Raw genomic sequence first — 26,656 nt, forward strand, 5'->3', positions numbered from 1 at the left:
GGGGGGCGGTGGCAGCAGGGGGCGGGGGGGGGGGTGTTGGTGAATGTATCAGCATGCACAGCACTTGCCCAACAGTCTGTTGAGGCTATACGGGGGTGGGATCTTTGTCTTTGTGTGCGTGACCAGATTTGTATCACTTGACACCGGGCACAAGTTTGGTGTGCATTTTAATTTCCGGGGCGCCTTTGTCATCTGGAAACTACGGCATTCCGTAACGTTCTTGACCAGCCCCGACTGGACATCTATTAAAAAAAGATTAATAGCTCATCGGATTCTTCCAGTATAAATTCATATTGTGATTGTGATTCTGATTACATCCATTATTTTTCATTTGGGTTTCATAATTCGGTGCATTTCATTTTATTTTGACGATCGTCCGCCGCGTTCATTTAATTTGACCACTTTGTGTTTTTTGCGCCGTACCGAAACCAATTTGCGGTCTGTCTGAACTTTTTTTTTCCCAGGTCTCCCTCGAGAATTTTGCACTCACTCCTGGTCACAAAGGAATACGTACCGACGTTAGACAACGCTTTGTCGAAAAGAATGACGAGATGGGAGCAGCGGCCGAGACAGACCCCCGCAGAGTGAAACCACCAAAGAGGAGAGAGAGGAAAACATTTAAATCTGAGAAAAGGAAGTGCATGGGTGATGGGGGGGGGCCACAACACAGACCATGGAGATGGTGGCATCCGCTTATGCACCACTAAATCCAGCAGCGATTAGAGATTGGCTCACAACAATCCATATATCGAATCAGCTCAAGCCTCCTGTAAACCACGTGACTTTTGTGTAGCCATGCTCACTTTGAAACCCCTTTCCCCGCCCACTGTGAAAACAGACGCCGCTCCGTGCAGCAGCAGCGTCCTCCCTCCCCTCATGTCTCCTGACTCCTCTGCTCCCGTTTCTCCACTCCATTTCCATCCCCTTCCTCTCACTCCCCATTCATTCTCTTTCCCTCTCTCCTCTCCCATTCCTTTCTCTATTTCCATTCATTACTAACCCCCGACTCCACTCCCCTTTGTGTGGTGTGCCACTGGTACAGAGTAGCTCGCCTCTGATGGAAGCGGATGTTACGAAAGCCTTGGAAACTCTAGTTGCGAGTGCTTAACCCTACACATATTCATTAATTACTTGCAGATGAAATTTCAACCCGGCGGATTTTTTTTTTTTACACGCATAAAAGTGTTTACATTTTTCATTCGCGTCGGCTATTTCTCCACCGCCATTAGCTTGGTGCGTACAGGGCCCGGGCGTGCTGATGACAACGGCCATCACTTAACGTAACGTCCCAACTTCCAGTGGCTCTTGGCCAGAATTTCAGCGTGCGCCGGTAATGCAATCTCCAGACCCCCCCCTCCACCTACCCCCCACATGCCCCCCCCCCACTCTCCCAGCCCCCCCAACCCCACCCCGCACGTAACGGCTCTAGCAGGTCCCTACTCGCGATGTCAGTTTAAGGGGAGATATTTAAAATCGACTCTTTAGCGCACCCCGAGGTATTCGGCCCTTTGTCCTTTAATGACTCGGAGAAAATAACGACTTTCACCGCCACCGCCGCCGCTACCACTGCCAGTGCATGTCTGGCGCGACAAAGACGCCAATGCTCTCAGCTGCTCTTAAAGGTGTCGGACCCGACTGCGACCATTCCACCGGCTTTTTGTACAACGTCGCATTTTCTGTGCTGTGGAGGACATCCTGTCGTGTAGATGGAGCGCCGTTCGCCAATAATAATACCTGGCAAGCCAACGGCATCCTTTCATCTGAACGCATTCGTGCAGAAGCTCCGTCCATCTGCCTGTCCCGCGTGTCTCGTCCGCAGTGGCGCGGGTGGCACAATGACTCTCTCGTAAAGATGATCCGATATATCGACGACATATTCACCCTGAAGTTGCGCTACTTTTAGGGGCTTACCTTTGGGAAACCAACCGCATTGACCAAAGGGATTGCCCAGAACTCGCAGCATTAATCCGAGCCGCCATCGGAGCCCCATCGCTCTTGCCGAGGACTACTTTCCTGCGCGCCTGGTGCGAGCGCCACCGTTATTATCTAGAGTTAAATAAAGCGTCGAGGAACAAATGCACGATGGAACGCTTTAAAGAATCCACGCATATGGATGAGCGCTCTTCATTTTACACTGGGCCAGTGTCGCGCCCGCCCATCTGGTACGCATCTATCTTGAGGGCGAGTCGAACGAGGAGAGGCTTACGACCGGCCCAGGACATTCGTTACCGATGTTGGCCGCGAGCGGGAATCGACTTCGAGTCACCCGGGTTCATAGAGCCGCGAGCCAACGACTGCATTACCGCGCCCAATGCACATACACAAGCTTGCACACGCACGCACCAATTCAGGGCAAGGGGTCTTAAGCTTTATAGTGTTTCGCCACCGTGGGACGTTTCTTGGCCGGTTTTTACGGAAGATGTTGAGAGCGAAGCTGCGCTTCGGGTTCGAGTCGTGAACGCGCGCCGACGTTACCGTCGGAAGATGAGCGGTCTTCGTTCTTCGTAGAGGGCTTTTTCGACGTCTTCTTGGTGGTGGTTTTGGTCGTCTTGGCCTCAACTGTCCGCGTACAGAAAAACAAAAAAGGGCAACGAAAAAATGAGGTTCGCAACGGGGCAACGGACATCCGGGCATGCGCTTCGAGCAACCGCGGGCAACATGTTTGCACGCAAAGAAATGCATTTATTTATTTCCCCACTCTTTTTCTCTGCAACGCGCATCGAGCGCCTGGAACTCTCTCCTTGCTTTTTTTTTCAAGCGTTGCAAAACGCACAAGACCCTACATCTGAACGTGCACAGGCACCTCGCCAAATTAAGGGACGCGCACGGGGGTCGGCTGCATCCCTCCGGTGTCACTCCCAGGCAACATTACCGCCCCCCCCCCAGCACACCCCCCCCCCCCCCGCGTGCTCTTATCATGACAACTCACATTACACTGGACTGTACACCCGCAGCAATTTAAACAAAATATATATTTGACACCCGCCAGATTAATTGGCCGGCCCCCAAAGCATCCCAGAAGGTTAACTTTTTTTAAAATTATTATTATAATAATAAGAGATCGGCTTACGTGATTCACTCACTAAGGGAACGTGGTGTAAGTGAATACTCAAGTTCAATGGTGAACTTTGCAAAGACGTGGCCATGCTTAGGCTGCTCAGCTGCAGGAAATCTGGTATCAATTATGCACACACACACATACACACGCGCGTGCGAGCGAGCGAGCGAGCGCGCACAACTTAAAAAAAACCCGAACTTGTGACTACTTTCATCATTGCGCAAACGGCATTGATCACATCCATCTCAGACCCTTCCTAAGTTTGAATGAGAAGGATTAAAGGAGTATAATAATAAGAAGAGGATGTTTAAACATGGAATTGCTATTGTGACTCATTATGCATGGGAGGAATGATTGGAAAATTCAAAGGCTGTACAAATTGTGAAGGTCTGCATGAATCTTTAGGTTTTGTGCGTGTCAGTGGACGTGTGTATGTATGCTTGTGTAAGTGTAAAGCGTGTGTGCCGGTATTAATGTATCACGTCTTAGTCCAAGTGTGTGTGTCAGTGGGATCGTGTGTGTCAGTCGTGAGTGTGTGTGCGTGTATGCCAGTATAATAGCGTCAGTGTGAGCATGCAAGTGTCAGTACGAATGTGTTAGTGCGAGTGCGTACGTGTCAATATGAGTGTGTGTGTCAATATGAATGTGTGTGTCAAGACCAGAGAGCGCTTGTATTTGAGCAAGCACGAGTGTGTTTCAGTATGCATGCGTACGCCATCATTTATGCAAGCATTAGCGTGTGCGCCAACACGAGTATGTGTGTACATACGTGTCAACACGAGCGTGTGTCACCCGTGTGACCAACACGGCTTGACGGGAGAGATATTTCAGACATCACGTCTCGTTGCATCCGAAGATATTTCCCCTTGCACGTGCTCAAGCGCGCGCGCGCACATGTGTACTCGGGCACAAACGTGCGCACGTGTCCGTGCGCTCACATCCGTGCGCGCGCGGGCACGGTGCATGTGCTTCACAGATGTGCAGCGGGCCACGGCGTGCCGACGGCACGACGCAACATCGTTACGTTTTACTCCGGCACTCTGCCCGAGTCGGTTTGCATCTCGATTCAAAGTAAATGCCGCCGCCATCATCGCGGTCGTTGTCGGGGACTCGCTGAGCCTCGTCACGTCACTCGCACATGGTCCTGCGACGCCATTGGAACGTTCACTCAAAGCAATGTAAATTAACACAATGTCCATTTCGTTTTTCACACCCCTCCTGCCATCACTATTTAAAAAAACCACCCCCCCTCCTCCACATCCCCCAACCAACTGCCCCCCAACTAAAAAAAAAAATCGTGCGGTGACTCTCAGAGTCGAGAATCGTGGATTTGGTGGCATAGGGCTCAGGGAAATCTCGCGACAATTCAGGTCACAACAACAACAACAAAATAACCCCACAAACTTCCAGGGGTTTTTTGTGTGTTTGTTTTCAATTCCTTCTCGTCATCCCGACGAGTGCCGTTGATTGATTCGATTCCAGTTGTTCTTGTTTTATTTGTTGTTGTTATTTGCGCTTGTGCACCACTGCCAACGCAGCAGCATCATCACTGTAATTATTGTCACGTGTGTACATGGACGTGTGTCTCTCGTGCGTGTTGCCCTCAACGCTGCTCAGCGCGGACGAAGAACCAAGCGCCAAGTATCCGTGAGCTGTTTCTCCTCGGTGCCTGCCTCACCGCTGGTACCATTAAAACAGTTTCAAACTAAACAGTAGAAAAAAATTACTCTACAATGTAAAGCCCACTGAGCTATATAGCTTTTTTTCAGAAGCGGCCTGGCCACACATGATAGTTCAACAAAGTGGCTTATGACGTGAAAATGTATAACAAGCAAACAGTTTAGACGCATGTTTCTAATTGTCGAGGGAAAAACCGGAGGACTCAGAGATGAATCCATGTGACCACGGCGGGAGAGAACATGCAAACTCCAAATATACAGCAGGCGTCAGGGTCAGGATCAAAGCCACGACCTCGTGTAAACCTGGCGAGGTAGTTAACATCTCGTCACCGTGGTGCTGGTGGCACGGTGCAGGCACCAAGAGATAACTTCTCCATCCTTCCTACAAACCCTCACGATAAACCCTCGCTCCGTGGTGAAATTCTCGGGCTCGTGAATATCACATTCCCCCCCGATGCTTCTGTAACATTTAAGGCAACACTCAAGGGTTTAAGCACGCTTGAAAAAGAAAATAATCTCAAAGCACTCAAAGGTAATGGATTTTTTCAACTTTCACTCTTATTCGGCTCAATCTTTTTCCAACCCCCCTGCATTTAAACTTCTCACGTGATTCATCGCCGCGCACCATTAAAGCTGTCCGGCCGAACTCGAAGCAACATCCTTCGCCATCCAACATCTGTCAGCGGGGCAAGGGAAATGCGCACGCACGTGTGGCAAGAGGGCTCCTTCTCACCGGCAGCCCACGGCGTGCGGAGAGAGAGAGAGAGAACATCCACCGTGACTGGTCGTTTTCACGAGCGGCCAGATCAGAATATTTGTTGACACTGGAGGAATCCCGATGATCTGTTAAGCTCTTTTTCACATAAAGAAGAGACAGCCACCCAGGCGCCATCTCTGCCCCCCCTGCCCCGCCCCCCCCCACCATCACTTTTCACAAAGTGCACTTGTTCGAATCAGAACAGTTATACCAGAGGAATCCGATGAGCTATAAAGTTTTTTTTATCCAGTAGAGGGAGGGTTGCCACGCCATCAATCCATCCCATGTATGCAGATCATCGGATACCACAAATCCCGCCAGTGCATTTCTCTACCCGGTAAAAGCCACGCCGAGTCTGGAGACTTGCTCAGGAAGGGTTGCTGCAACAAACATTCGGATGTTTGGCAAGGGCCTTATCCGTTGTCGAGATTTTGGCTTCGTGTGGCAGGAAACCCAGAAAAGCCCAGAAAAAAACCTCCCCACGGGACGCTGCACCACGAGGGGGTGACTCTCGTCACCACTGCCGCGGTCGTGCCACACGTTACTGCCCCATGCCCACAGCGCCCGGCAAGCTCTGGTGGACCACCTAACCGAGAATTATTCTCAACCGACCTCGGCTTCTCAAGTCTGATGATCTCTGAAACGTGAACAATAACTGAAACGACAGATGAATACAGCCACATGCGTGTGATAACTGATAATCAATCTTGCTTGATTAGTCAATCAGGGAGGCGGTGGTGAGGTAGGATTAGTGGTTCCCACTGCGAGCCCCTGTGCAATGAACCTGACAGACCTGAGTTCATTACCCATCATTACTCGCCATGGCGAACATCAAGCGGCGAGTGATTTCCCACCCAATTCTGACCTGGGTCTCTTCAGCTGTTGACGAACTCGTGGTGAAGATGCGGTTAAACGACCCCCGCACAGAACGGGGGAGACCTTCAGAAATGGCTTTGCCAAAGTATTCTAGCTAATAATATATTTTTTATTGCATCCTTATCTCTTTTTCACTGATGCTTTATTACCGCCATCACATTTCCCCACATTCCTGTCTCAAATGACGCGGATAACCCAATGCCCGCAGCGGCAGGTAAAGGCTGGGGGGGAGCGGGGCAGGGGGGAGATTAAGAATGCTGCTCCTTACGTAAACATACTCGCTTGGGATTGACCGTCCAATGGAGCAAGGACAAAAATAAACCATATGGCGCAAATTTTTTTTTAAATTAAATTTACGAAATACGCCAAAGGAGGAGACTTAAAGAAAAGTTTTGGTTTATTCAGGACGCCGGCTGCTGTTGTCAACGTGCTAATTGAAACCAGCCCCTGCGGCTAGGGCACGCGGTGACGCCGTGCCAAAAGCTTTCTGACTGACGCGTGGCCGGCTGGCGCGCCCTGGGGACCGGCGTTGGCATGGCCATCGTCAGCGAGGGGGACGAGCGGCCGCGCATCTCCGCCGTGCCCACGGGAACGCGAGCGTCGTGCCTCCAAAATATGAGACGGGGCGGAGGCACGGAGGTTTCACGACGCAGCGCGCCGACTAAGAATCCAGCCACCAGGGTTTGTTCCCCGTTCCCCACTAACATCAGCGGTGAGAGATCAGAACTGGACGTGACCCCCTCACCCCACCGACCCTTCGCCCCCGCCGCGCCCACTTCTCTAATTCGCGATCTGACGGAGAGTTTGTAACTGGCTCTTCTTCATGACAGATGGATCTCTCCGTCTCTCTGGGAGAGTTCTTCCAATTAGGGCAAAACACACAGCTTACACTGGCACCTTCACCTCACTTGTTTTCGGGCACCTCTTCTCAAAGCTCGTGCGTTTCGTTCGCCGCCATCGAGTGCCTCGTTCTTCAGACGCGCATTATTCCTTGAGGAGGTTCATTCTAGATTTGAAGTTTTCGTGACTGCAAGGATCCATACTCGTTGGTTCTTTCGGTAAAGTCACGTAGGTGTAAAAAATAAAAGTAGAAAAATGTAAAAAAATTATAACAATAAAATATATATTTTTTTTTATTTGTATTTTTTTTAACTTTTATTTTTTACCTACGTGACTTTACCAAAAGAACCAAAGAGTATGGATTCCTTGAGGACCCTGCTGTACTCGCTTCTCTGCAATGTCGATGTTTTTGTAATTTTTATTTCCGCTGTTGCTGCGATTGGGCAGCACCACCTACAGGTTTCCCTTGTGAAAAATAGCCGGGGGGGGGCAACTGGCTAAACAAGGATCATCCGTGTAGAAAATGAAAAAAAACACTTTAGGGCAACGTTATTGACAAACCGCGTCACAAAAACGATCGGCCACACACGTAGCTCATCAATATTATTATCCTCATCACCATGGGCATGTACGCTGCGCTTGAACTTCTTTCGCACCATACGTAGCCAACCGTGCTAACCTGAGGTTGTTCATCCCTTGTGGTCAGAATGAGCCCTGACCGCACTCTGGAACTGACCAATAGCCAGCTAGCGAGCCAGCAAACCCGGACCATCCCACTGCATCCCACTGGGATTTTTGCACACAGTATTGGTGTACGGTGCTTTTTCTGCAATATTTTGCTGTCTTTTCTTGGATTTTCTGTTTGCACTTAGTCACTTTATAATATTTTCTTGTTCATGTTTTTGTTTTTTTGTTTGTTGCCAATGGCTCACAGGGCTATACCTAATAAATGAAACTTGAAAAACTTGAAACCAGATTGACAACCGGAGTCTACTTTCAATGGGGGCGGCAGCGTGCCCCCGTCGTGGTAGTGCAGCGGGCGGTACTTCGCTTACTCGTCACTTTCCCCACGATGGGCGGGCTCTCGGCTGAGCCGTCGTAGGCCACCATGGTGACCATGTACTCGGTGCCGGCGCGGAAATCCTTCAGCACCGTCTTGGTGGCTCCCTTGGGCAGCTTCAGCTCCTTGGACGGCCCAACGCCGTCTGCCACGTTTGGGAGAGGGGCGGGGCGAGGGGAGGAAAGAAATTTGGCACACATCGGCACGTACGCACACAGGCACGCAATCATCTCACGCGGCACATCTTCTTCTCACGTGCTGTGCCGCCTTCTCCTGGCGTGCCAAGGGGCGTGGCACCGCTTCGATGCCCCCCCCCCCCCCGCTGGGGAAGGGGAGTTTCGCAACATTCTGTGCGGTGATCCACCAACCCTCGCTTGCTCATCAGCGCCGGGTTCACGGGTTAGCCGCGTGCAGCGTAGCCACCGCCAGCCCTTAACTGGAACGAACGTGCGCAAGGCTGAGAGCTGTGCCGTGAGCAACCTCGGCAGCGGTGGCCAGCGGGGAAGAGAGACGGGGCAAGTCGGGCACCACCCATGGGCCTTCGACCCCGGTGCTGCACGACGGCGCTGAGATATTTGAAAGAAGCCGACGCGTGACAGCTGCTTCCCAGAAGAGAACGACACGCAAGGCGCCCCCCCTTCCGGCACCCCCCCCCCCCCACACACTCTCTCTTTGGCGTTCACATGGCGAGGTCCAAGGCCGCTTCCGTGCAGCCCGGATCGGCCCACGTGAAGGCGCGCCGATGTGATAACTGAGCGACAAAAACCCGAAACGAATGTTTATTTTACCAGGTGAGGCCCGCGTAGCTACGTAGCTCTTTTTCAGAAGCGACCTGGCCACAAATGATAGCTCAACGGAGTGGCTTAGGGTCACGTGAAAATTTATAGCGGCCAAATACGCTAAACAATGTCGATTCTAAACGAGGAAGGAATAACGGGAGGACCCCGATAAAAAAATCCACGCCACCACGAGGAGAGAAACACATGGAAACTCCAAATAAACAGGTGTCAGGGTCGGGAATCGAACCCACGACGTCCTGCATACCAGGCGAGGCAGTTAACATCTCGTTACCGTGGTGCTCAACCTTCTCTCGGGCAATCGTCATCGACGCAACGCGAGACGGCCGACAGACAAACAAACAGACGCCGTAACGACGGCGTTTTTCTCGAACGCGGGGCCCGTGTCGCCATCGGGGGAGGACTCTCGGTGCGGTGGCGGAGAATCAACGGCAGCGCGCGGAAGCGGGCGGTGAGGAATGCCTCTAATCTGCACCATCCCTCGGAACGCGACGCTCCATCTTGCACGACCCCCCCCCCCCCGACTGATGCCGACTTAACGCGCGCCAGCGACGCCGTTTGGGAGCGCCGCCACCAAAAGCACCTGGCACACGCGTGGCCGGGCCCCCGTGACCACAGGCGGTGCTACGTGGAGGTGGCGGGGGGGGGGGGGCGCAGGCAGAGAGAGAGGCTATTGTCCCCCCCCCGTCACCTCCCCCCCCCACCTCCCGAGAAGAAAGCGACGAGCTAGAGGTCCGTGCAGACAGCGACGTCCGGACGTTGCCGCAATTCGTAGCGCACCGAACTCGCGATCCACAGGTCGCCCGATTGAACATAGGGAAAGTAAAAAAACCTAACAAAACATCACGTAGGTGAAGCCACGTGACGACATCGATTCTCAGGTGCAACGGCGACGTTGATGGCCTGAGCCGCACTGCCAGCGAAGCGCACTCGCAGAAATAACGAACATTCCATTTGACATTGCGCTTTTCTTGGACAAATTCCAGCTCCATGAATTAAAAACAAAGCTTTGGCTTGGTTGACGTGCGATGGAAACTCTTCACGTGGGGGCATGTGAAGGGTCTGCCCCACGAGAGTATAAAAAGAGGCCTATTGGACGTGACTTCACAAAGTGTCATCTTTCGGGGGCTGTGCCGACACTGCTTTGCTGTTTGAATATCTCACAAGCAATAAAACAACGTGATGCTCTGCAGAGTTGAGCGCTGATGAGCCGTGCAGCGTTCACCGTAGGGCTTTGATGCACACCGCTAAACGTAAGAGTTCGTTTCCAGTATCAGTGGGGCCCGAAATCGCTTTTTTTCTCGGCACAGTGAAAGATCCCTAAGAAAATATAAGAACCCAAGCCGCAATAAAAAAAAAAATACTTTAAATTTGCGGTCACTTAGGCATTTGTTTATTTTGATAACCGCGTCTTTAGACGCGGGTGTGAGTCATTAAGATTAGACTAAGATGGATTTTTCCCCCCCAAATTTTTAACCAATGAGATCTTTGTCCTAAAAAATGCCTTAAATTAAAAACACTCCCTTTAAATCAGAAAAAGCTTTTCGTGACGGGCAATGTTTCTAGAATTTAGGACGTGTGTGTGCTTCATGGATTCTCCTACAGAATGTTCTGTGCACAAGTAGCCAAAAACAAGTATTTTTTCAAATGAAAGAGAATGTGCTTACGTAAATGCATTTTCTTCCAGAAGCCACAAGCAACATAATTGAATATCCACACAATCGCTCACTCACCAAACTGTCCACGCACTCGCCCATACACCCTCGCCACATTCACTCCTGCACATACTCACCACACAGATAAAAAATCACCTAGCCTCCCACCACACCTACTCAACTCTCTACTCACCCACCCTCAATCATCCATAAATCAACTCATCCATCCACCTACCCATGAATTGCCACCCACCCACTCACTCACTCACCCACTTCCTCACTCATCTACCCATGCACCCACTCAACCACCAAACTATTCGCTAAACACACCGAACCACTCGCTCATCCACCCACCCACCAACTCATCCATCTCACCCACCCACACTTATCTACCTATCCACCCACCCACCCATTGATCCAACCATTCAACCACCCAACAACCCGACCATCTATTGAACCACCCACCCTCTCACTCACCCACCCATCCAGCCACTCACCAACCCTCTCACCCACCCATCCAGCCACTCACCCACCCTCTCACCCACCCACCCATCCAGCCACTCACCCACCCTCTCACCCACCCACCCACCCATCCAGCCACTCACCCACCCTCTCACCCACCCACCCATCCAGCCACTCACCCACCCTCTCACTCACCCACCCATCCAGCCACTCACCCACACTCTCACCCACCCATCCAGCCACTCACCCACCCTCTCACCCACCCACCCATCCAGCCACTCACCCACCCTCTCACTCACCCACCCATCCAGCCACTCACTCACCCTTTCACCCACCCACCCATCCAGCCACTCACCCACCCTCTCACCCACCCACCCATCCAGCCACTCACCCACCCTCTCACCCACCCACCCATCCAGCCACGCACCAACCCTCTCACCCACCCACCCATCCAGCCACTCACCCACCCTCTCACCCGCCCACCCATCCAGCCACTCACCCACCCTCTCACCCACCCACCCATCCAGCCACTCACCTACCCTCTCACCCACCCACCCATCCAGCCACTCACCCACCCTCTCACCTACCCACCCACCCATCCAGCCACTCACCCACCCTCTCACCCACCCACCCATCCAGCCACTCACCAACCCTCTCACCCACCCACCCATCCAGCCACTCACCCACCCTCTCACCCACCCACCCTCTCACCCACCCACTCATCCAGCCACTCACGCACCCTCTCACCCACCCTCTTACCCACCCATCCAGCCACTCACCCATCCTCTCACCCATCCATCCAGCCACTCACCCACCCTCTCACCCACCCACTCACCCAGCCACTCACCCACCCTTTCAACCATTCACCCACAAACCCAGGTTGTCGGCAACCTACGGATCCGGAGCCGCATGCACCTCTTTGAGAACCGCTTCATGACGTTCTCTATTACCACCGTCCCGTATTCACCACTTGCATTGCAGATCTTGAAATACTACGTTATTACCAAATACGGGAAATACATAGCTCTTCTTGTTATTTTGGTTGCTGACCCCTGTACATGACCCAACCACTCACCGACTCACCCACCCCCTTTCAAATATTCTCCCATTAACCCGGCCACTCGGTGACTCACCCACTCACTCACTCACCGGGTGCTGGAGCGATCACGATCTTGTATCCCGAAATCTTCCCCGTCGGAGCCTTCCACACCATCTGCACATTGTTGTCTTTCAGGAACTTGAATCGGAGGTGCTTTGGTGCCAAAACTGGCCCCCGGTGAAGAAAACATATGGCACGACCAGGTTAGCGTTCACGCAAAGGAACAGTCAAAATTTGCCCGGCCCAACATACAGCGCCGTCACTTGCGTTGTCGTCTTAGCATTCAAATTTGCGGCGGAATGAGAATTGGTGCGGTGGTTTTTGGGCCCTGCGCTATGAGCCCGGCGTTTTCAGATAAATTCCCGGCCACGGCTAACATTAGTGGCGAGTGATGTCTGCACCGCACCTGAGTCACCTTACCTGGCTCCACTCAGAAACAACGAGCACTGACCGGCGTGATGAAGTATGGTCAAACAACATCGACGACCGGCACGGAGTATCGAGGTCTTCATCCAGCAGCAGATGTTCAATGGGCTCTAAATTATCATCGTTGTTATTTTTTATAAAATGTTGTAATCACTAACAATTATAACAATCCAAAGCCCTAGCCCACTGCCAGGTTTGTTTTGTCCTGTGCGTGTTTTGACATCTTTGTGTTGCTCAGTCTGCCAGGAGGCTGTGTGTTTTTTTCATATTTCATTCAGCGGAAAACATGTTGTTCTCCAAATCTCAAATTAATTAATTCACTCTCTGCCGCTGGAAAAAAATATCAACATGACATCACAACACCACTGGTTTGAGCCTCAAAGAAATGTGCTCGTGAGCCCGTGCAACGTCCTCGAGATACAAATAGTTTTGGTTTTGTTTCTCCCATAAAAATTCCAAATGGCCTATGACCAAACCGCTCGGCACGCACCCGATGTGTCATCAGGTCTCAGAGGCTAAGCAGGAGCCAAGCCTGGAGAGTTCGTGGATGTTTGAACACCAACCTCACCAGGCTGTCACAGTAGCTGTGATCAAATAAAAACCGGCAATGCGGAAAGAGAGAAAGAACAGAAAGGCTTTCACCTTCTTTGAAATCGGCTTTAGCGCGCTCTGACACTATTACGGTGCCCTCATTGCGCACGATGGCACAGCTGTCATTCCCTGTGGATGTTCACTTATCTGACCATTTCACATATCCACTTGTACCGCCAGTCCCCCCCACCGCTCCCTCCCAAGAGGGTGGGATACGCGACGTGGTAGCATACTCAGTGCGAAGAGTCCACCCCGCTCTCTTACGTGGTGCCGCGTGCGCGGGAGGGATGCCATGGACTTCCCGAGTGGGATGATTCCGTTCAAAGGGCTTCCTCGTCTATTATTATACATTTATTCGTGTTTGTTTTTTTGGAACCGCCAGCGATCATTACCATCCGACTGGACGACATCGCGTCTGACTCACACGGTAACTCACGGCACCTTTGACAAACGGCACCTGCCGGGCCACTGCAAACAATCGCAAGGATAAAGGAAAAATATTTTTTCGTTCACATTTTTAGTTTGTTCTTACATCTCGGGACCACATGCGGAACCCGTTCATGCGACCGGCAGAAAATTATTTCAGAACACCTAATCGAAGCTTCCAGTCTTCACAGACACTTGGCAAATGCATTTCAATGTTGTTGTTATTAAGCGGCTTAGTGATGAAGATGCCACCATCATCATCACAATCATCATCATCAGCAGCATCATCGTCGTCGTCACCATCATCGTCATAATCATCGTCACCACCGTCATCACGTGATATTTATGCTGCACCTCTCGTTCAGTACATTTCTAGGTGCGCTGCACCAGAGGAGACTTTCCCGGTGGCAGCTATCCCTGTGTGGTACCAGGAAAACGCAGCACCTGGAAGTTGCGTCGTATGGACACCGATAGACTCATTGTGGGACCCACATGCTCGCAAAGAGATTGCGAAACTCACAAGGGACCTCCCCGTCTCCTCCGCCAAAGACCGTCCGCCTCGGTCTGTACAGAATGAGCACGCCCTTGACATTGCGATTTCTACGTGAATCCACACTGTGTTTCAATGAACCAGGTGGGTCCAATGCTCGCTGAGATCCAAGACGCAGACAGCACAACTGGGAGATAGTTGGTAGCAGGGAATTCCCGATAAAAAAAGTGCTTCGTTCCCCAGGAAACACAGTTAAAGCACCAACCCCGCCTTCTCCCCAAGAGAAGCTTGACTCTCACGGGAGTTTGCCAATGTGTTAAATTTACAGCTGAAACGTGGGAACATCTACAGGCAGCTGGAGAATGTAGCCACTACAACGTCCTGCTGGCGTTTGTAAAATGTTTAACGTGAGCCGATGTAAGTCCAGGTTCCAGAATTTCCCACCCTCCTCTGTCTACTTCTTTATCTTTTCGATTTAAAGCTTTCGTGACTGCAGGGATTCATATTCTTGGTTCTTTCGGTAAAGTCACGTAGAAGGGAAATAATAAAAAAATAAAAATACTAAATAAAATAACTAAATTCCCGCGACGTTTCGATTGCAACACGAGCAATCATCATCAGGTGTGAAAAAAACGCCCCTTTTTAAATTTCGTATTATTTCCCTTCTACATGACTTTACCGAAATAACCAAGAATATACTTCTTTCTCTCCATAACAAGAATATACGTTGATGCGTCTCCCTCTCTGCCTGCATCTTGTAATGCTCTCGTGTCCTACATATTTATAGTTTCTCTGCAATCGGGGCCGGTTTAACCTTCAGGCCAATGAGGCTTTAAGGGCCTCGTATTTTGTAGGCCCTCCTTACGGCCTTCCGTTCAACGTTGAAGTAACAGCTGAGCGACGGCAGCGCGGCCATCGGACTGATTTTTTTTGTCTTTGAATTACGATGACGTCATTCGTGACTTTCATGCCACAGCTATAGCTGGGCGAGAAAAATGTGTTTGAAGAAGTGAGTGCAGAGAGCTATTTAAGTGTGATGAAGCAATACCCGAGGGATGCTGCCGTAGTGTAACGGTCAGCACATTGGGCTCGCAATACACAGTGCGCAGGTTCGATTCCATCTCTTGGCACTGCGGTTAAAACAAAAAGGTGCAAGTTTTTGAAACTCTCCCCCCCCCCCCAAACTCTCCGGCCTCTATGCACCCAGCAGTATAAATTCCTACACCACAACGAGTCCAATCCACACTCCCCGCCCTGACAAGACATCTGGCCAGTGTGCAAGAGAGAGGCCAAAATGCTCACGAGGGGCTCTCTAGAAGCTCCCTGAAGATTCCTCGCGCGGAAGTGCTTCCGGCCGGCAGTGGCTTTAGCAGGCAATACATTTTTTTTTCATTTAACCAGCTAAGGCCCACTGAGCTATATAGTTCTTTTAGCAGAAGCAACCTGGCCACAAATGATCGCTCAATGAAGTGGCTTATCACGTGGAAATGTATCGCAGCCAAATACTGATGTTGATTCTAAATGTGGAGGGAAAAACCCGAGAACCCAGAGAAAAATCCACACGACCACGGGGTGAGAGAGACATGCAAACTCCAAATATACAGCAGGTGTCAGAGTCGGGACCGAACCCACGACCTCCTGTATACCGGGCGAGGTAGTTAACATCTCCTAGCCACCGTAGTGCCCAATTACGGGGCCAGCGCCTTTACCCTCTTCACATCGAAGTCCACAATTGCACCGTATTGCGCTGTGTGGACGCTCGTGGCGGCCGGCGTTTCTCGTTACCTTGCGAGTGAACGACGCAGACGGAGAGGCTGGCGACCAAGGCGGCGGTGACGAGGAGGGAGAGGTCCACCCTCATCATGCCCGGGTCGGTGGGGCGGGGCGGGAAAGGAGGTGGTGGAGGAGGTGTGTTCACCTCTTTTCAGCCGGCACCCTCCTCCTCCTGCCAGCCACAAACCACAGCCAGTTAAAATCGACCATCGTCGGACGCGCACGTGCACAACGCGCACGTGCACAACGCGCACGTGCACAACGCGCACGTGCACAACGCGCACGTGCACAACGCGCACGTGCACAACGCGCACGTGCACAACGCGCACGTGCACAACGCGCACGTGCACAACGCGCACGTGCACAACACGCCCATGCGGGTTCTGTTCGGCCGGACAGAGGGGGTTAGACGGGCGTGGCACGGGATGGGGATGAGGTGAGCTGATGCGGTACAGGAGGATGTGGAGCTGAGTGGGCTTGCCGATGGCTGGTACCGGCGGTGTCAAGATCGGCCTCTGTGGAGGAGGCTCGTAAATGACGCTACTGGGCAGTTGGGAGGAAGTCGCCCTCCAACAAAAACGGAGGGTGGAGGAGCATTGCTCACAACAACAAGCGGAGCGCTGAGCGGATAAAATGCAGCAAGCTGGCACAGTGAGGAGCCCAATTTGTGCGTCATCCAGTCATCTCAATTGGTCAACCCATGACACCTGGGTCTGGTCCGTGACCTCCTGCCAGCGAGCCTTCGATGTTTTCACGTAGCCTCAAAGTGCACTTAGCCTGGCACAAGTGTCGTGGTGACGTCACCGCCACTTAGTGGCTAATGGCGGTTGTTATTGCACAGCGATTCTGTTCAGTCCACTACAAGATGATGACCTCCCACGCGCCGTGCATCTCGTCCATATTCGCTTCACTACACTGGCTCAGCGTGGCTGGGTGAGGGCGGGGGGCATCATGTGGGAGGATAGAAGTACGGGAGCATTATGCTGCCCTGCCCTCTACTGAATCCGTAGATGTGCGTGCTGGGTTTTCTCTGGGCACCCCAGGAGCCTCTCACACAGAGAGAACATCGCGTTAAATTAATAAATAACGCAAGCGGCTCAAACGTCCCAAAACAGGACCCTCGTGAAAGAGTCTGGTGACTCGGGCGAGATTTTTCCGGACAAGGAAAAAAAAAACCTTTCAATTATTATTATCCACGAATATTCAAACTCCATTAAAACAACGACACCGACTTCCCATCTGTAACGCCAGCAGGTAGGAGAAGATCATTCCTGTAGGGATTGGCGTGTGGAAGAGCAGTGCTACTAACACCCTCCAAAAGAGGCCCTGCCTCTTGAACTCACTCCCCTCCCACCCGCAGTGGCGGTGAGCAGGAAACATTTGCAGGGGTGCGCCTTTACCCATTTTTAAATCCTTTATATCAAGTTCACTTGCTTGCTTGCTTGCGCGCTTACGACCGTGCAAATATTTCGGTCGTTTTTTAACCCACTTCCCGTGATCCAATCGAGCTGACATTTTACACAAAGACTCGTTGTGCGTGACAATTTATTTTCGTGAATTTTTTTCCAACATTTTACACTTTCGAGGAAAAAATAAATTATATTTAATTACCAATTGCTTAATGGTGGCAGGCAATCATCTGACCCATAGGTGGCAGCCATCTCAAGCCAGAGGACGAGAGGACTCTAGCAGCCACGCATATAAAGGATTTATAGTGAAAAACTTTGTTTTTACGGGTTAATTTTTTTTGCGTTATTTCAAACAAATACGACACCGGCTCATCTGCAATAGCAGGGGGAGGAGAGGGGGGGGGTGCATTCCTGCAGCGGGGGGGGGGGGTATATCGGGCGGGGTTCCAGCGCCGCCCGGCATTCCGCGCTCTGAGTTGCTCGGGCTTTGCCGCGTTTTTTTTGGCCGTTAGAATATTTTGGCAGCGGCAGCAGCGGCAGCAACGCCGACACTTTCCCTTTAAGGTCATCGCCGCCGCTGTGCTGCTCCCACCATCACCGCCACCGCACAGACGCCGCGGGGCCCCGAGCCACGCTCTGATAGGGCAGCGATTAACGGGCTTTGTTGTTTACGCGTGATGTGTTGATCGCGTGCGGTAATTGGGCCTGTGATTAATTTATCCGGCCACCGTCAAATTCCCAACGCTCCTTCCCACCCGCCCTCAACCCCCCCCCCCCCCCAGCCAATTGTTGGCGATTCAACAAATTGTCGAGATTGACCATCACAATTTCAAACAGCACACTATTATAGGACTACAGAGCTTGGAAATTGTTTGTGCCGATTTTGGCTTCCTTCCCGTTTGCCCGTGGTTTGCCTCTAAATCTTTATCTCTCTCTCTCTCACCAAGGGGGTGGGAAAAATGAAAACAATACGCATGTGACTGAATATGAATGTATGTAGATGCTCGTTAACTGCACTTGCCCCAACAGTTTCCTCAGGCTATACGAATGATCTTTGCTTGTATGTATATTGAACTTCTTTCACACCGTACATAACCAACCGTGCTAATCAGAGTTGCGGGGGAATGACATCATACTAAACACAAAAAGCAGTTCTCAATAAATTACTTTCAATCTAATTTTTAAAATGCATAGCTCCGCTGGCTTCTTAATATCGTAGGGAAGAGCGTTCCAGGTGGCCACAGAAGGGCATCTGAACGCGCGCAATGCAGTGACCGTCTTTGAAACCCGGATTTTAACTCGGGATTTTAGCAATGCCGGCTCAAGATTCTTCAACGATGTTATCCTAGAAGGATTTTTTTAAGCAGGCCAACTCTGGACTGGTGTCGACTGTGCGTGGCGTGATGAACAACGGCTGATTGAGGAGGAGCCAATTTGACATTCGTGACTTTGACAGACCAGACTTGGATTGTTGATAATCTCTGCTTAGGTCATTCCCATTCGGGTGAACTCAATATGTAAAACGTTTTCAGAAAAACGATTTCCCAGATGGAGCGTTCGCCCGAATGTAACAAATTGTCGGGCACATTTCACTCGCCACGCTGCCGTCTGCAACTTGGAAAACCGTTCTACTCCGAGGCGAGGCAAGAACAGGTTGAAGTGCTTTAGGAAAATTGGGCATAACAGTGAGCAGTAACGTGCACCCACGTGTCCAGAGAGAAAAGGTAAATCGATAACACGGGACACTGATGAATACCGCTGGACACTAACTGATAGGAAACATTCAATGAAGGATAGAGAGATGAGCGTTGGGAATTACACTGAGAGACAGAACGAGGAGCACGTGGGTCAGAGGATAAACTGAAAATTAGACGTCACATTGAATGTTGAGAAAGGTACGTTGGATTGGCATGATGGATGGATACGTGGAATTGGTACGTGGGATTGGACAGGCCACTATCCACTTGAGATGGGAGAGGGATCGATGAGACTGGTGACAGAAGAGTAGCCAAACCACTATAAACTTTTTATTTTTATTTTACCAGGTGGGGCCCACTGAGCTATATAGTATTTTTTCAGAAGCGACCTGGCCACAAACGATAGCTCAACGATATGGCTCTTGCATCACGTGGACATTGATTGCAGTCAGATACTCTAAACGCCCGTTGATTCTAAACTTGGAGGAAAAAACCGGAGGACCCGGAGAAAAATCCACGCAACCACGGAGAGAGAGAGAGAGACACGCAAACTGGAAATATACAGCAGGCGTCAAGGTTGGAATCAAAACCCACGACCTCCTGCATACCAGGCGAGGGAGTTAACATCTCGCCACCATGGCGCTGTCATCTCCACCACGGCGGCGATGACGGAGCAAGGAGATCGTCTCGCGTGTGCACGAGCGGCATGGATTTTGAGACATCGCGAGACCACGAGGGATTTGGGGCCAGCAGAGCGAGGCTTTCATCTCGTATGGTGACAAATCTTAAAACGTTCTAATCCGTTGTGTTTTCGGGTCGTTACCGCGTGTCGTTCGGCACGACGTCCAACGTTTCGCTCCACGTGCCAAGAGCTTCTTCGCTGTGTGTGCGGCTCTCACCGACGTGTCATCGGGTTGGGACAAACTTATTAAAACAGTCACCATCGCTCACTAGTTTCTGCTCCTCACTCAAAACGCTCTTATTTTACTTGAGCTCATCCGACGATCTCTTAATCTCCCCCTCATAATCACCACCACCACCGTTACTGCCCCTCTTTATATTCTTATGAAACGGCTATCACTCGTTAACCTCATTCATTCCATTCGTCATCATTTGCAGTCATCAATTTCGCTTCTCAACGAATCCACGCATCACAGGTGTGCCCCCAATGCTTCCTCTAATCCATTGCATTCACCTCACCGTTCGCACGTTGTACCGTTGCCAAATCTTTGTAAAGCGCCTTGGTTAAGGGGCCACACAAATTCCGTTAAGATATCGGAAGAATATTCCCACGTGGAGCGAACCAATCGGGGTGGCGCTGTGCCAAAGGACACGCAGCACGAACGGACTGGAGCGCTGTGCAGGGCACCAGCGAATAACTACACAGCAATCTCAAAATGTCACACAAATACGGTTGAAATCTGTCGGTGTAATATCCCATAACTAGTAATACCCTTCAAACAATAAATGTTTTGCGTGCCTCATAAATTCGCAGGGGATAACATTATTGACCGTTTAATTCAAACTTTGATCGAGGAAAATGTTTTACGTGGTGATTTGAGAACAGCGTTCTCATCCAAATATGACCGAATAATATTGTTCACACAACTAATTACAGTATTGGGTGATGCTGCTGTATTGGCAGGGGTGCCAAAAGTGCAAACAACAACAAACTCAACAACATTCATCAACAACACTGTTGCCTTCAATAGAAGTTATACTTTTGTATTCGTTTCTCTTCAAGGCAGTGCTGAGTAAAACAAAAAATGTGAAAACTTATTTTCTCAAGTGGCTTTTGCGAGAGTGATGATGCTAAAGCCATTAGGAAGCAGACGGAATGCGCTACCAGTTACTCCTGGAGTTATGAACACGGAGATGATGATCGCGATGAGAAATCCAGTCGCATCCTATGCCGAGCACAAACCCAATGAAACGAATTATCTCTGCTATAAACTCTGCGCAGTATATGGTTTCTCATTCAAATGAGTACTTGTGCTGCACTAAAAAAATATGAATGACATTCCACATTCCTACGGCAGGGCCAAGTTTTTCCACGTGTAAACTATTAATTATCTCCTGTTTATAACACTTAGCCAGGAATGGAAATCCCATATTCCTATGACAGGAGCAAGTATTTCCATACAGCCAGCACTTTTAAGACCCTCTTTATTTCATGGATACATTGGTGGAAACTCGACATTCATGTGGCGAGTCCATACGTTACATAGCGAAAGCCCTCTTGACTTGGCGACTAGGTAGTCCTCACTTTATCGACCTCTACTGTGTGATGGGCTCAACTGGAAGTCGACTCGACATAAACCTGTGAGATAACATACCAACACTAGCCATCTTTAGCAATCGCATTACAGTTCGACTCGTGCGCTAGTTAGTGGCTGATGCATGTACCAAACATCATCGTCATCGTCACTGGGTGAGTCAAATAAGAATCATGTGTTTCTTTTTTTGTACTTCTCCCGCACCTCCGATTAGCACGGATGGCTACGTACGGTGTGAAAGAAGTTCAACGTACATACATCACTGCTGTATGGGAAACAAAGTCAAGCGGTTGACTTGTATGACTGGGCCCCACCATGGGAATGTGGAACCCCCACGGCTGGCTCATGACCAATTCAAGATACGAGCGACATCAGATATTGATCAGCGGGGCGTTGATTGATTATATTCTTCTTCTGATATAGTCACTGCAATAGATTGACCGTGAAGACAAATAAGTGGTCTTGGGCAGAACGCATCGTGAGCCAACAGGGATGGTGGCCAAGGGATGAGATTGGTGACGGGATGGACAGCCAAAAGAGCGAACATATCTTAGAGAACGACCACCACGGAAATAGAACCATGCTATCAGACCACGCGCACTGGAGTGATATGGGTGGCGTAATATCACGACGCCACGGCATATCTATTGCAACGGCATGAGGCCTTCATCCAGCAGGATAAAGATGATGATATTGATCACATCTTCATCAAGTGATGCTCCTTTTTTAAATAACCCCAAAGGGATGATGATAAAGGTAATGTCGCTACTGGTGATGATGGTGATTAAATTATAATTCTGATGTGGAGAGACCATGACTCACGATGACGATGACGAGTGTGCTAATTGACACTGATTAAGTGCTTCGGCTACGAGTGCTTTTTATTCCGGCCAAAGCCTTTGAAGTCGGAGACAGACTCTGAACACGTGGCATTTGGAAGATAAAACAAATTCAAAGAGGCATTTGGAAGATAAAACAAATTCAAAGAAGCAAGTCTGGCAAACGACTCCCAAAATATATAACTCTCTTCCAAAAAAAAAGAATAAATCTGTTCATGCGAGTTTCACAAACCACTCGCGCCGCATCGCAAGAACCACGATAGTCCTGGGCCTCGGGAAGGGAACTCCGGAACACGGCGACACGGAGAAGAAGCCGTCAACGTAACGCCAAATAAGAATAACCAGTAAAAACAAAGTTTTTCACTATAAATCCTTTATATGCGTGGCGGCTAGAGTCCTCTCGTCCTCTGGCTTGAGATGGCTGCCACCTATGGGTCAGATGATTGCATTGCACCATTAAGCAATTGGTAATTAAATATAATTTATTTTTTCCTAAAAAGTGTAAAATTTTTGAAAACAATTTTCACGAAAATAAATTGTCACGCACAACGAGTATGTGTGCAAAATGTCAGCTCGATTGGATCACGGGAAGTGGGTTAAAAAACGACCGAAAGATTTGCACGGTCCTAAGCAAGCAAGCGAACTTAATATAAAGGATTTAAAAACGCGCAATCTCGATGCGCCGTAACGTGGACGCAGACTCCGAGAGGAGCGCGCGTGGGTTGCAGAGACATCATCAGTCAGAGCCTTGGGAAGGGGCTGGGACTGGGCAAGCTCGCGACGCCGCGAGAGATGGGTGACCGCGATTTGGTGGGGGGATAATGACGGATTGGCAGCCAGGGAAATGGATCGTGAGTGTGGGGGTGTGGGCAGTCGCGTAACGAGCGTGGGACAGGCAGGGGGTATCTTGACCCCTCCTGGTGGCCAAAACTACGAGTTACCCCCCCCCTCCCCTTTGACAACCACCACGAGAAACGAATCAAATATCGGGGCCTCCACCTCATCGATTGCTGCAACCCCTGAGCTGACAGTGTCGTCATCGCGCCACTGATGGGGGGGGGGGTATTTTCAGCTCGCAGAGTTGATATTCTTGGTTCTAAAGTCACGTAGAACGGAAATAATACAATAATTTTAATAAAACATAATACAATTTTCACGACATTTCGGCCACAACGCAAGCAGCCGTCCTCAGGTGAAGCTGTCGGAAAGACAGCGTCCTAAATTAGGCCGAAACGTCGTGAGAATTTTATTGTTTTAATTTTACTATTTTATTATTTCCCTTCTACGTGACTTTACCGAAAGAACCAAGAATATGAATCCCTGCAGTCACGAAAGCTTTAAATAGACCTCTCGCAGACTTCGTTCACCACTGGGGTTGAGTGATCCATTACCCCGACCCATGATGATGAATCTCAAGATTCATAGGCTGCAACTTCGCGGCCATCGCTTCCTTCCTCTCGTCAGAATCTTTCAGCCGTTGTCGCGAAGGCGACCACGCGACAATAAATCGCTAGGCGCCCTCTCGAGTCTCACTGCTCGCGATGTCGCCGACTTGTTACGCAACTCCTACCCGGGGGGACGCTCTCACGCCGTGCCCCCCCCCACTCCCATCCCCTGTCTCATGGTTCCTGCGTCTCTCCCTCCCCGTCCCGACTCATCCCGACATCACCTGGGTATTGTTCACGGGAGCGAGCAGCAGCGGCAACTCGCTTGTTCTTGGTTTTATTTTTAAATCCTTTATATTAAGTTCGCTTGCTTGCTTGCGTGCGTGCTTGCTTGCTTGCGTGCTTGCTTGCGTGCTTGATTGCTTACGACCGTGCAAATCTTTCGGTCGTTTTTTAACACACTTCCCGTGATCCAATCGAGCTGACATTTTCCACACAGACTCGTTGTGCGAGACAATTAATGTTCGTGAAAATTTTTTTCCAAAATTTTACACTTTTTAGGGAAAACAAATTAAATATTTAATTACCAATTGCTTAATACTGGCAGACAATCATCTGACCCATAGGTGGCAGCCATCTCAAGCCAGAGGACGAGAAGACTCTAGCCGCCAAGCATATAAAGGATTTATAGTGAAAAACTTTGTTTTTACGGGTTTACTTGTTAAATCCTTTATATTAAGTTCACTTGCTTGCTTGCTTGCGCGCTTACGACCGTGCAAATCTTTCGGTTCATTTTTTAACCCACTTCCCGTGATCCAATCGAGCTGACATTTTGCACACAGACTCGTTGTGCGTGACAGATGTAATTACCAATTGCTTAATGGTGGCAGGCATTCATCTGACCCATAGGTGGCAGCCATCTCAAGCCAGAGGACGAGATGACTCTAGCCACCACGCATATAAAGGATTTATAGTGAAAAACTTTGTTTTTACGGGTTAATTTTTAACGTCACACAACTCCAACGGAGACAAATTATTCGGTTCACCGCCGATGGCTAAATAGTCTATGTGTGTCAATGACACGTACGAGGCTGAAAGCAGAGTGGAACTTTATGCCGACCCTGCCCGAAAAGTGAATCAACATTCTACTTTACATATTTTTTAAAGTCCAAACGATATCTCTGAAAACAATGTTTTAGGATACGTACAGCGACAATTATCAAAGGCTAACCAATCGTTCACTCACTATCCCTTCTAGAACGTCCCTAGACTTGACAATCACTCGACTCTCCACCCCACAGGGGTCCTCAACCAGAGGTGTGGACTCGAGTCATGTGACTTGGACTCGAGTCAGACTCGAGTCATGAATTTGATGACTTGCGACTCGACTTGGACTTGCATAACAATGACTTTGTCCCACCTCTGTCCTCAACTAAACATAACAAGAAGAGACGTTAAAAATATATAATTCGGTATACATACACACACACTCAACTCAATAGTTCAAGAACCGCAAAGCACTTTGGTGATTAATAATGAAAAAAACGTCACGAAACGGAGCATAAAGAGCCGCCTCCTGCTCTCTAGGCCGTCTAAGAAGATGCGTAACATGGACATCGCTCGACTCGCTGGGTCCCTGAAACACCTGTAGACCTCTTTTTCTTGGTTCTTTCGGTAAAGTCACGTAGAATGGAAATAATAAAATAATAAAAATAAAACATAATAAAATAATTCTCACGACGTTTCGGCCACAACGCAAACAGCCGTCCTCAGGTGAAGAGCAGGTCTGTTGGAAAGACAGCGTCTGAATGAGCTCATTCAGACGCTGTCTTTCCGACAGACCTGTTTGCGTTGTGGCCGAAACGTCGTGAGAATTATATTATGTTTTATTTTTATTATTTTATTGTTTCCCTTCTACGTGACTTTACCGAAAGAACCAAGACGATGAATCCCTGCAGTCACGAAAGCTTTAAATCGAAATTTAACCTGTAGACCTTCCACGGCACGGCGGTCCGTAAAAAGTGAGCTGGCACAGCTGCGCATCGAAACGGCATGTGCACAGTACAGTATTCGAAAATGTCCCCAAACTATAACGGTGAAATCCTTCAACGGCCCTCACCGAGATCTGCCTTTAAACTTATCGACGCTGCTTCAATGACGACGAAACTAAATGTACAACATATATATAGGACGGGCGGGAAGTCGACATTTATAGACCATCGCAAAAGTTCACATGGCCACGGAAGAGTTACGGGTATATACGGAATTGCTGCCCACGCTGTAGAAAAGCGACGGAAAAGTTCGTACCTTGGATTCTCACCTTCCTGGGAGCTCAGTGAACCAGGTGTCCGATGGGGGGGGGGTCTCGCTTGGAGGTCCGAAACTGCGGGGGGTCCGAGTTACACAGTGGGGGGGGGTGCTCTCCGAAGGGTGCGTGGTGGGGAGCGGTGGCGCTGAGACCGCGTGCTGCGACTTAGAGAGGCTGAAGAGAAGGCGCACTCCAACCTCCACACTCCTCACTCCTCCTTCCCTCCTCCCCCTTTCTCTATCCTCCTCCTCGTCGTCCTTGCCTCCTACCCCCCCCCCACTCGCTACTCTCTACGCCCCCACCACCTCCTCCTCGCATCTGTCTCGACTCTCGATCCCAATCCTCCTCCCCACGTCCTCTATCAGATTCCGCCTCCTCCACTTCATATTCCAACTCTTCGCTCTCCGCACCCTCCTCCCACCCTCCCTCACTTCCTCCTCTACTCTCCTCTCTATCCCCACTCCTCCTCTTCTACTCTCGATTCCTCCTCCTCCTCCACTCCTACTGTCTCTCCCCCACGCCGCTACTCTCTACTCCTACCCTGCAAGTGCGAGCCGCGGTCGGAAGTGGAACAGAGACACGCGGTCGCACTCACGCATACCCACACAAACACAGACTCACTCGCACTCACTCACGCATACACACATACTCACTCACACATACACACACAGACTCACTCACGCATACACACACACACAGACTCACTCGCACACACGCATACCCACACACACACAGACTCACTCTCACTCACTC

General features: G+C 50.1%; 1 protein-coding gene across 3 annotated transcripts in view; it reads right to left on the reverse strand.

Annotated features, from left to right (window-relative positions):
- LOC144935885 (collagen alpha-1(XIV) chain-like) overlaps nt 1-26,140 on the reverse strand; it is a 102,150-nt gene extending 76,010 nt beyond the window's left edge. For 2 of the 3 annotated variants that reach the window (XM_078862737.1, XM_078862734.1), the window contains exons 1-5: nt 25,903-26,140; nt 16,002-16,161; nt 12,334-12,450; nt 8,266-8,415; nt 2,476-2,559 (exon numbers count right to left, since the gene is read on the reverse strand). In XM_078862737.1, the coding sequence (XP_078718863.1) occupies nt 2,476-2,559; nt 8,266-8,415; nt 12,334-12,450; nt 16,002-16,080 (430 nt within the window). In that variant the 5' untranslated portion in view covers nt 16,081-16,161; nt 25,903-26,140. The remainder of the gene's footprint in view (nt 1-2,475; nt 2,560-8,265; nt 8,416-12,333; nt 12,451-16,001; nt 16,162-25,902) is intronic. The other variant, XM_078862736.1, reaches the window with a different exon arrangement.
- Nucleotides 26,141-26,656: the final 516 nt, after the last annotated feature.

This window comes from Lampetra fluviatilis, chromosome 14 (assembly GCF_964198595.1).
Source record: "Lampetra fluviatilis chromosome 14, kcLamFluv1.1, whole genome shotgun sequence".
Classification (NCBI taxonomy): domain Eukaryota; kingdom Metazoa; phylum Chordata; class Hyperoartia; order Petromyzontiformes; family Petromyzontidae; genus Lampetra; species Lampetra fluviatilis.